We start from the raw sequence: 12056 nt of genomic DNA, 5'->3' as shown, positions 1-12056 counted from the left end.
GATATATACTATGGAATTACTGTTCATCTTTTAAGTACAATATATTGTGATAATTTTTTAAAACATCCTTTTAGAGACAAGTATCACATATTTATGGCTAAATTACATGTCTAGAATTTTCTTCAATTCAAGATTATGAGTGAAGGAAGGGAGACTACGGATGAAACAATATGTTGACAGCAGATGAAGCCATTTTATGGGTACATGAGATTCATTTCATTTCCTTCTATACTATCATGAATGTTTGACTTTTTCTATAATAAAGCTTTAAAAGAGAGCAACCTAAAAGATCAATCAAATGCAGTGAGTGGCCCACTATAAAGAAAAAAAAAAAAGCAAAACCCTAACTGTGGAGGAAAAAAACATTAGGGAGGACAAAAAAGATTTGAGACAAGTGGAAAAATGTGCATTCTGATTAAATATAATATTAAAAAAACAGTATCAATATTTTTTCAGGTGTGATGCTATTTGATTACTTTAAAAAATATCTATCTTTAAGAGATGTAAAGTATCTAACAACAAAATGATTTAATGCCTTCTTGCCTGCCTGGAATATTTAAATGCAAATCCAAGGCATTAAATCTAACTTTCAATTATAACCTATGTTATGTTGAAGTCACTATACTGTACACTTGAAACTAGTATTACATTGTATTTTAATGAACTAGAATTTAAATAAAAACTTAAAAAAAAAAGGAATTAAATGTTGAGTACGTGGGAATTCATTATAGTGCTCTCCTATATATTTTAAAATATCCTTAAATAAAAGGTTTAAGTAAATATGCTCTCTTCTGAAATATATATTTCCTATCCTGCCTATTTTATATCTCCTACATATATACACAAGATGAAAAATTTAAATTTCATTTTTCCCTATAATTCAAAGATCTCTAAATAGATGGCACATTAGTCTTTATTTTTAAAAATATAGCTCTAAAAATTGGTCCCTAAGATGCATATATTTTTTCAATACTACAGGTATTGAATTAATACTACTGGAGTCTCTAAAACATTAATCTTCCTTACAATTTGAATCTGACATAATGGTGGACTTCAGTAAATACAAAAGAGTAAGAATAATCATAACAAACTAATCAATTAAGCTAGCTTCTTTTTTTACTTCCAAACTTCAAGCTTCCGTCATTTGAGGTCTTCTCTTAGCACAGCTCTAGATTCCTACAGCACAAATATGGAAAAATCTGTGCTGTACAGACTAGTCTTACCCTCTGCAGGATCCCTGTCAGCCATGTTTGTGGTCTAGCTCTTCAGACTTTGGGATACTTTTTGTTAGTGTCTGGTTTTCCTTGTGAAGAGGTCTTGTTTTCTTCTTGTCCCAAGTCCCAATAGACTCATGCTTCCCGTGGACCCAGGAAATAAGGCATATATACAGTGACTAAAATAAAATGAAAAAAATTAAATGATTTTTTAATTCATACATGGAAGAAATGCCAATTTCAGGTTTAGTTACTCAATCTATTTAGTTTGAGTAATAGTTCCTGTTTGAAACTTTTCTAGTGAAAAAGAAATGTTTTCTGGCTTTGCTGAGGATCTTCAAATCCTTGACTACAAATAGAAAAAACGCTTCAGATTATTAATCTTGCATGGATGCCATAATCTAATACATTCCATTGTGTTGAAAGGATGGAAAATGCCAAATGACCAGAATCTTAAAGACAACGTCTTTGAAAATGGAATAAAAAGTAAGGAGTAAAAATTTAAGTCATTGATCAATTAATTACTACAGATTTCCTTTATCTCAATTTCTGTCCCATATAAATCTCTCATCCTACCAGCAGCTTCCACTTATCATGACTAAGTAACAATGAACAGGGAGTATAGTACATCTACAAACTAAGGTAGCTGCCTTGGTATCAGAAGGAAACACACATTTGGAGTTTCATCACTGCCGTCTTACTGTGGTTTCCTGTTTTCTTTCTAGATGTCTTCAAGGCCTTTCCATGTAGTGTTCAAAAAAGACTAATGTACAAATTATTATGTACTACATACAAAAGGAATCAAAATCAGAGGCAATTAATAATAAAACATTCTATCATTTTACATATAGTTAAATCATATTTTTTGTCAGGAACAATAATACCTAAAGTTACTTAACTTTCCTTATCTGTAAAAATGATTGAGGACTGCTATGAGTATTAAATACAAAAGTATATGTGAAAGAGGTTTGGAAAGGGTCATTATTTTTGATAGCCTCATTGAGAGGCTAGCCAACTAACTTTGTCTTTTTCATAGCACTCTTCTGGAAAATTTAATTTTACAAGTTAAAAATTTTAATCCCAAATGCCAGGCTTAATGCCTAATGTAAAGGAAGAACTCCCTATTTAAATTTAAAAGAATATGAGTAAATAAACGTATGTATGAATGTATAGAGTGGTGCCAATTATAAATGTGAAGAGAAGTTAAAAACAGGGCTCCTTCTGCTGGTATGAACATTCAGGAACAGGTCTAAGATTTGGAGAGTTTCTGGTCACTCTTTTATCTTCTTCAATCTCCTGAGAAAGGACTTCCAACACTCCTTTGCATTACCATATGTTCCAATGAGGGTTTCTCTCCTATCCTAGTTTATGATAGAAAATTAAAAAGTCCCCAGTCTTTTTCAGATCTCTTAATACAATCTTTTTCTGCCAGCCAAAACCAAGAAAACAATAGGTACAACTTTCCTATGCACCAGTGACAAAAATTTTAGAAAGCAAGGGTACTATTCATAATAACTAAAAGGAATCTCATAATAAAAACTAAAATGTACCTGGTAATAAATCTAACAACAGATATGCAACAACTTTAGAGTGGGGTGAATTTTATGGTATGTAAATAATACCTCAGTAAAGCTGTATTTTTAAAAAAAAAGAACTTTAGGAAGAAAAGAATAAAACTTTATTGAAGGATTTAAAAAAAGACCTAAGTAGGGGATCCCTGGGTGGCTCAGCAGTTTAGCGCCTGCCTTTGGCCCAGGGCATGATCCTGGGGTCCCGGGATCGAGTCCCACATAGGGCTTCCTGCATGGAGCCTGCTTCTCCCTCTGCCTGTGTCTCTGCCTCTCTCTTTCTCTCTCCCTGTCTCTCATGAATATATAAATAAAATCTCTAAAAAAAATAAAAATGAATTTAAAAGACCTAAGTAGAGATATATGTCATGTGCAGAGACAGTAAGACTCTAAACCACTGATGTCAATTCCCTCCACATTAATCTATAGATTCATTGTAAACTGAAACAAAATTGCAAGAGAATTTTTTTATTGTTGTAGGTTTCTTAAGAGAATGGACAAGCTAACCCTAAAATTCACAAAGAGCAGTAAAGGATTAAAAGAGTTAAGATAATTCTAAAGGAAAAATAAAAATACAATTCTGAAGGAGAGGAGCTATCTTTGCCAGATATATTAAGACTTATTATAAACTTATAATAAATAAAAACAATAGGGCAATGGTACAAGAACAAAATATACAGAAAGAAAGCCAGGAAATATATGCACACACACATAAAGGAAACCAGCTAAGTGACCAAAGGGCAAGAATGGATTAATGAGTGGTTTGAGGACAGGTGACAATTCAAATGGAGAAAAAATCAGATTTCTACCTGCCACCTGACACAAAAATCAATTCCAGATTAAAGACCTAAGTGTAAAGAGCAAAACTTTCAATTTTTAGAAGAACATATTAAATATCTTTACAATCTCAAAGTTTTCTTAAATAACATATAAAATACACAAACGATAAGGGGAAAATTTGACAAATGTGATCACATTTTTAAAATGTTAATTTCTATAAAAATCAAAGTTAAAACTGACTAAAAAAAATATCAGCAACACATACAATCAGCAAGGGATTAATATCCAAAATACATAAAGACTCCCCAAACCAGTAAGAGGCAGTTAATACCATGAAAAAGTGGGCAAAGGAGTTTAAGAGTTCTAACAAACTATGAAAACAAAGAGGAAACCTAATGGTCTAATGAATCAATAAGAAGAATGGTCAGTGAAATGCAAAACAAATTAATGATGACATACAATAGCATTTTACAACCACTGATTGGCAAAAATTTATAAGTCGGGCAATACCAACTGTTGGTGAGGATTTGGATATACAGAGTTCTTTTTTTTTTTTTTTTTTTTTTTTTAGATATACAGAGTTCTTAAGCCCCACCAGCAATAAGGTAAACTGTTACTACAACTTTGTAGAGCAATACAGCAATATCTGGTGAAGTTAAGATATTCATGTTCTACAAATTGTCAATGGTACATTTAGATATATGCCTTAGAGAAACTTTCCCTCCAGCACCCACCGATGTTTGTGGCAGCATTGTTTAAAATGAGGAAAAAATGAGAAAACCACCTAAATGTCAATTAACAAGGAAGTGGATTTTTTAAAATTGTGGCATATTCTTACCATGTAATATATATGGCAACTAAATGAATTACATTATCTCAAAAATCTGTAAAAGGACAATATTAGAAATTTTATATACAATTTAAGAAACAAATTTATACTATAGTGATTCAAAAGAAGTGAAAATGGCATAAATATGAACTACTGATACAAACCACAACATCAACAGATCTAAAAAGGGTAAGTGAAAAAAGTCACACATAGAGGACCATGCTAAATGATCCCATTTATATGAAGTTCTAGAATAGGCAAATAGCTATTTGTGGTCTATGGTGACAGAAAACATCAGTGGTTCCTGGGGGAAGGAGTATAGACTGGAAATGGTCATGAGCAAGCCTTTTAGGGTTAGGAAAGTATTTCATATCTTTATTGAGGTGGTGGTTACATCTGTCATCAAACTTAAAATCTGTACATTTTATTGCAGATAGAATATCCTCAATAAACTTTATTTCCAACAAATAGAACTGAATGCTTTCAAAAATTATTACTTGCTAACTAGGTAGGATGCAGCCAATAAACACTCTGCAAAAGGAACCATCACATAATTTCTATCATCTTCCAAATGTTCAGTATACACCTTTCTTGTCATGAGACACACATTCCTGTAGCCCATTTCATTCAGGCCTTTTGTAACACATCCCTGTTTATAGCTGAAATGGTATTCCCTCAAGGCTACCAGAAAGTGATATAAACACGGAGATTCTTGACACATCCTCACAAGAAGTCACTTGGTGGGGTAGCTGGGAGATCTTGAGGCCACTATTCCCGAAGCAGGTCAACCTTTTGATCAGTATCCAATCCACACGAGGAAATGTGTACATTAGGAGCCTCTGGATTGCTTAATGGAAGTGAGGTAGAGCCTCATCCTGATGGAAAATGGGAATGTTGGAGAATGTTTTGCAGCTGTAGGAAAACCATTCCATAATCTTGTCCAAAGAAAGGTTACCTTTGATGGTATCTTTTGTAAAAAAAAGCTCTGATGAAGACCCATGTGCTTCAGGAGACACAAAAGACATTTACTTTCAGCAAATCCCTTGAAGTTTAATTGTGAAATGTTGGTTTTCAGTGCCCCATATAGGAGGTTATGATTCATTTTGCCACTTAACTAAAACACAGACTCATCACTGGTAGCTATTTGTACTTCCCTGTGACTCTGAAACCTGTAAAAAATTCATTATTTTGCTTTAACAGTTTCCATATGAGGGCTTTAAACAAGTTAAAGCAATAGTTTTATTCTTCCTTTACAGAGAATGTACCAGGCAGTATGCTGAGGGATGCCTTCCTCATTTTCCATATCCTGGGATTTCTCTAGAGACACAAATTTGCCTCCCTAACTTCCTCTGCCGAGGTGATTGCTTTGTGCTCTTTTAAGATGTATCCTTTCTGTTCCTTCTCACTGTACCAATGACCACGCTTTGACAACTTGGTGTGTTCACTGACTGGTACATTGCCTGACCTTTGCATGGCAGCAATACAACCAAGGTTAGCAGACTCCAACATACAAAATTAAGTGTCATAAGGGGAACTCTACAAATCAGTGAATATTGTATCTTTATGTGTGTTACTGATATGTTACTGGGTGATAAAATTTTGAAAGCAGTTAATTCTTTTATTGCTTTGCACCATTGTTTAAATACATATAAAATAGGGCAGCCCCGGTGGTGCAGTGGTTTAGCGCCACCTGCAGCCCAGGGCGTGATCCTGGAGACCCTGGATCAAGTCCCACGTGTCAGGCTCTCTGCGTGGAGCCTCCTTCTCCCTCTGCCTGTGTGTCTCTGCCTCCCTCTCTCTCTCTGTCTCTATGAATAAAATCTTAAAAAAAAAAAATACTATAAAAAATTAAACACATGAACAGAAAGGATACACATTGACTTCCATCTGGTGCTTGCTTTTGCTAATGGAAAGACAGGAGTAGAAATAAGGACAAGTATCTTAAAAAAAAATGAGGCAAATGTAGCAAAATGTTAATGTATTTTAGATCTAGGTGCCTGGTAAATGTTATTTTTGGACTATCTATATGTTTGGTGTAAACTATTTTAAATGAGTAATAAAATATATCAGCCTCTGTGAGGAAGAGTAAGAATCAAAAGGCAAGGCCTGTAATGCTAATTCGTTGAGCTCACGAACAATAAATTTGTCATAGAGGCATGCTTCAACCAAAGCCTCCCATGCGTTTGTCACAACCAGCTGGGAGGAGACAGAACAAGAAAAAGCTGCCCATAAGAACAAAATCAGGGCTGGATGAGCAGCAGGCCTTTAATCAACCTCTACTTATCCTGAAAACCTCTGGTCCTACCATGGGGACCAGGTAGGAGGGAGGGAGAGGATGGAGACCTAGAAGATGTGGGTAAGACAGAAGAGGCAGGGATCAGGAAGCACTGGAATCAGCAACATTAAATGGTAAATTTTTTTGAAGGATTTATTTTAGAGAGAGGGAGAGTGAGAGCAAGCATGAACATGAGTGGGGAAAGGGTAGGGGGGAAGACAGAGAGAGAGAATCCCAACGTGGAGCTCGATCTCATGACTCCAGGATCATGACCCAAGCCAAAAACCAAAAGTTGGGACACTTAACTGACTGAGCCACCCAGGCACCACTAAGTGGTAAATTAAAAAAAAAAGGGGGGGGGCGGAGTTTAGCAGCTAAGAAGGACAAAAGACAATCAGTCAATCCAGTATCAGGCAACTGAGATATAAATGCCATTGTGACAAATATATGGCGGTCAGGGCCCAATTAAGTACATACATCTTTTTTCTATTTTTAAATATTTTTATTTTAGTGAATGGTGTCATTTTAGGCTCTAGAGATAAAAAGTAGATACTCTGGCCCTCAAACAATTTATAATTCTGCTGTAGAAACAACATACAAAGTGTACACCACAAAAATAATATAGCTAACATTTATTGAGCGCCTTGTTTATGCCAAGCAGCATCCAAAGCACTTTATGTATTAACTCATTTAATCTTCACAAGTCTTATGATGACTGGACCATTAATATTCTTAGTATTTTACAGACAAGGAAACTGACATACACAGAGGTTAAGAATCCTATCCGAAAACACACTAGTAAAGGCAGAGTCAGGATCTGAACTCAATCTGACTGTGGCATCCAAGCTTTTAACCATGACACTAAAAAAAAGAAAAAAGCCTATAATAAACATATTGCAAAGTGCCCTGAATCTAGTTCTGAATTGTAACTCTGGTACGTATAACCTCGTTGAATCTACATGTATCCTTCAACTTTTCTCAAACTGCTTATTTTGGTTTTCTGGAAAGTCTCAGGTAATATAATAAATTACAAGTAGCCTCTGGACAGACAGAGGTTAAAATGCCCAAAGTCATTTTCCAGAATTCAAAGCAAACACAGGTCAGCTAGCTGCAAGGCCATTATTTATTCTGTACAATAAGCAGTTTTCAAGTTGTGTTCTCAGGATTCCATGGAGAATCAAAGGCTGTCAGGAAAGACAAAAGATACAGAAGGGTTATGGCTCATCTCACTCTCACAGATATGTGTATCATGCTGATTGCCACATACTCTTTGGATTCCATGGAATTCTTTTTTGCCGGCCTGTTTGCCTGGGCTTCTTTCTCCTCCTATCACTTAGAGATGAGTCAGTCACCCCCAACCCAAGGTTAGCCTTCTCTTTAATAGATTATTTCCTTCCCAGGCTACCTCAGCACATGTCTCTTAACCTTTCACTCCCCGGTCGGCCATAAAATAACCCAAAATAGTTATAAAAGTCATTTTTAAAATGGCCACCAATATATATAAATAATAGTATCAACTCTGACATATGGAAGATTAATATGGCTCACATAATCTAAAATAGTGGATAACCCTCCAAATCATTTGTTATGAGACCTAATTTTAGGAATATATTTGTAGTTTAAAGTTCAATATCATAATTATGAATTGGGAGCATTCTAGAATATTTTAAGCCAAGTCAAGTCATATAAAAAGATCTAAGCTGAAGAGCTACAAAATTCTCTAAATTTTCTTCCTTGCTCAACTTTATGAACTCTGTCACATGAGGTCATTTCTGAGAGCTGACCATGTAACAGGTGTGTGATAATATAAGGCAAAGTATTCTTAATGTAATACTTAATATTTTTTATTCCTCTCTTGCCCACATACTCACACATAGCTTCTAATGACACCACACAGAACTACAACAGTCCTAATTATTTTAATGAGAAAAATGTGACTTGAGTTATAATCTGAAATAACCACAGTGACCTACCTGCATGTCTGACATGTAACCTCTTTATGTTACCAACAACTACAATAACTATCACTACCCTGCAGTATGAGTACTCAGTTCCCATCCTCTTAAGCCAGAGAACTAACACCATGGAGGTGCTGCGACTGTACTTCTCAAAGTAGCCACGAACAACTTGTGTAAGGATTTCCTGCACCACTATCTACAAATGCAGATTCCCAGGCTTTAAGGATTTAAAGGAACCACAATTTCTGTAAGATCAAGAAATTTGCATATTTTGACAAGCTCATCCAGGTACTGATTTGGATATCAACAGTACAAATACATTTACTTTTTCTTTACTACTTAAAGGAGAGACTGGTTAAAACAATCTTTGGTTAAAACAGTTTGCTTATACTTAAAATTACACATGCAGAGTGTTTATCAGTATGTGTTTGAAAAAACTTAGGGACCAATAATATTGATCAAAAGCAGTACCTCTAAATAAATTTTCACTTTTTAGAAAGAGCTTTAGGATAGTAAAGGAGTTCTTAACCAAGGATTAATGATAAACTAACTAGTCTTCACTCAATTTAGCAGTCCACACGGTTTATTCAGCAATGTAACAGAAGAGAACTTCCATTGTGATAGACATAAGGCAGATACAGGGTATATTTCTAGAGTACATCCTTTACACAGACAAACAAATAACTTTAGGTTTCACATCATGTGGCAGGCATGATTTGTTGCATACCAACAGCCATTTATTCCACCCTTCCTAAAAGAGCCCTATTTTATTAGGGGAGACAATGTGCCCTACCCAGGCACTGCTAACCCCAACTCCCAAAGAAGTTCTCAGGCTTGTGAACCAGTACTTCTAATGAGATATAAGAAGAAATCTCTGAGGGACTTCTGAGACAGACTTTTTCCCAAATAAAAGACACAGACTTGAAAAGGAAAAGTTTTTGCTTCCTACTTCCAGCGTTTGATTGGGAATGAAATGTCTGGAACAGCAACAGCCACACTCTACTCACTGAGCAAACAACTGTAAGAACAGAAGCCACCATGATAAGGATCCCAGAGGGAAAAACAGAAAGAGCCTGGGACCTTAGGAGCATTGCTGAGCTACTACACAAGCACTGGATTATCTTGTATCTTAAGTGGAATTTAAAAATTGTTCAGTGGCCTCTGAAATGCTTTTAACAGATGTTAGTTCTAAGTTTCTCCTATACTCTAGTTCTATGATTCTCATCAACAAGTGAAGGGGAGAATGCAATCAATGTCCAGCAAGACATTCTTAGTTTTCAGAAAGATGCTTCCTCTAGATTGTTCTTAGTATCTATGAGTCAACCTTGAAAACTCCTTTGTCACCTATCTCACAGTACAAGTACTTTTATATTTCCAGGGGAGGACATTCTAAGTTCAGTCACCACGAAGACAGGATAGCCTTTGCTTATGCAGAGCCAAGTAAGTAAAGATAGTGGCATTTCTGCATGTTTGTGTGTATCCTGTGTAGGTGTTACCACTGGTTAAAATGTAAGAGATGGAATTTATAACAATGTAATTTCTTATTAAAATATCTAGCTCTCAAAAAAAAATATCTAGCTCTCTTACTGGAATAATCTATAATCCAGCTACAAGAATGCTTTCCTACAGAAGTTATCACTGAAGTATCATTATGGTACACAAAGTATAGGGCCTCTCCTCCAGGACTATCCTGTCATATATCTGTAATAAGGCTGTGGGGCTTTTTAGGATGAGTAAGCTAGTTCCAAAACATAGGGAACATGGATTAGACTGGTTCTAGATGAACAGTCTGGCTGGAATACTGATTAAATTCATGCTGAACAAAATATGTGTAGACGATGGGAGCAGATCCAACAATTTAAGCAATTCCCCAAGGTAGTGACAGTCTAAATCAGATTTAGAAAGGAGTCATTTTTCCATTCTTCCTTGGGCTACTAGTACCAACTCTAGAGTGTCCATGATTTTGACTATTTAAGAAGTTATTTGTTTTGGCCAAGTTTTTTATTCAAGGTTTTGTCTGTTCTGGTCAAGATTAACTGCAATGCAGGGTTAAAGCCAGCTACTCTAGAGTCATGTATCCTTTTTCGAACCAGTGGAGGACCCAGAAGGAATGGGTGGCAAGCTTTTTCAAAGGTCCATCTAGTAAGATTTTGGGGAGCCCACTCAAGTGGGAAAGACCAAGGAAGAACAAGGCTTCTATTAGCAGGATTATCAGGGTAACACTCAGGGCAATAATCAGCTCTGTTAATACGGTCCAAGAATACTTGGTAACATTCATTTTCAACAAGTTCAGTTTGGTACAACCAATGGCCTAGTTCTAAACTAGGGAACCACTGTTGTCCACAGTCCGGGCAATGTGAATTATCTGAGAACATCTGGCCCTAGAGAGATAGCACAGAAAGCAATGTAACAGTAAAAGGCAACAATGACAAAGAGAGATACCCAAATAACCAGGCCTATTACAGGTCTGGGTTAGCAATTTCTCAGTCCAACCAACAATACTTGGTGACCGGAGTTAAATGTGGCTTGCACCTCCGTGCAATTCTTCGTTGTCTATTCTTCACTCAATTGCAACTCAGTCTCTGAACTCAGGGACCAATCCAGTCTATAATGTTATCAGTCACTTACTAGCAGCACAGAGCTCAGACCAGCTCCTTCAAATCCCAGCTTCTCAAAAAAAGATAAGGCTCTAGTCTAAATTGGTTATGTTTTCTTGTGTGTTATCAGCTGGTGGTGTCATGCAGAGGCACTTGGCTTACTCTGCTTTGCTGGTAAGTTATTATGTCTGCTTGGTGAAACAGAGGAGCTGGTGGGTCCAATAGGTCTTTTGTGGGCGCTGGCACTTGCCGTTGTAATACACGTACCCAAGTCTTAAGGCCTTGGTACTTTACAGCGACGTAGGGGGTCAGGAAAACCTGGTAGAGTCTTCTTGAGCGTGGATCCAATGAAGTCTTTCTTGGGAGGACCTTAATCAGGACCCAGTCACAAAGAAGTAGCTGATGCTGAGTTGGTTGAAGGGTCTGGGAATGCTTCACATACCTGTAAATGATAAAACTTCAGACGACTCACATGGGCTTTGAGTTGCTCACAGTATTATTAGAGACATGCATTTGGAAATCATTTGGGCCAGTCAAGGTGGATGAGAACTGTCTTGTAGGTTTCTCTATGACAATTTCATATGGGCTCACACTAATTTATCCATTGAGAATTATTCTTATGCTTATTTTGGGCACTCTGAAGGGTTTTAGTTCACTTAAGATTCATACTAGTTTAATATTTTTAGGTTTATATTTCTTTTTTCTTACCCCTTTTGCACTTTAGTAATAATATAGTCTATATAATTATGTTTAATTAGTAAAAATTTTGAGATTGTGTATCTTTTCTGTGAAATGGGTACCATATATGGTATTCCTGTAATGTGTGCAATAACAT

General features: G+C 36.0%; 2 protein-coding genes across 8 annotated transcripts in view; both read right to left on the bottom strand.

The window, feature by feature from the left end:
* LOC112921787 (torsin-1A-interacting protein 2-like) overlaps window positions 1-12056 on the bottom strand; it is a 37545-nt gene that overhangs the window by 10322 nt on the left and 15167 nt on the right. For 5 of the 7 annotated variants that reach the window (XR_011996376.1, XM_072733269.1, XM_072733265.1 and 2 more), the window contains 2 exons: window positions 11489-11663; window positions 1224-1393 (listed from right to left, as the gene is read on the bottom strand). Coding sequence is in view for 5 of the 7 variants with exons in the window: in XM_072733269.1 (XP_072589370.1) it covers window positions 1224-1248 (25 nt within the window). In the remaining 2 variants the exon portion in view is untranslated. The remainder of the gene's footprint in view (window positions 1-1223; window positions 1394-11488; window positions 11664-12056) is intronic. The other 2 variants (XR_011996377.1, XM_026001120.2) reach the window with 1 other exon arrangement.
* On the bottom strand, window positions 10465-11131 carry LOC112921788 (torsin-1A-interacting protein 2). The gene has a single exon (XM_072733270.1). It carries the CDS (start codon window positions 10997-10999, stop codon window positions 10604-10606), a length of 396 nt encoding a protein of 131 aa, XP_072589371.1. The 5' UTR covers window positions 11000-11131; the 3' UTR covers window positions 10465-10603.

Source organism: Vulpes vulpes, chromosome 13, assembly GCF_048418805.1.
Source record: "Vulpes vulpes isolate BD-2025 chromosome 13, VulVul3, whole genome shotgun sequence".
Taxonomy (NCBI): Eukaryota; Metazoa; Chordata; class Mammalia; order Carnivora; family Canidae; genus Vulpes; species Vulpes vulpes.
Note: the sequence above shows the minus strand (reverse complement) of the source record. Positions and strands in the feature narration are given on the sequence as shown.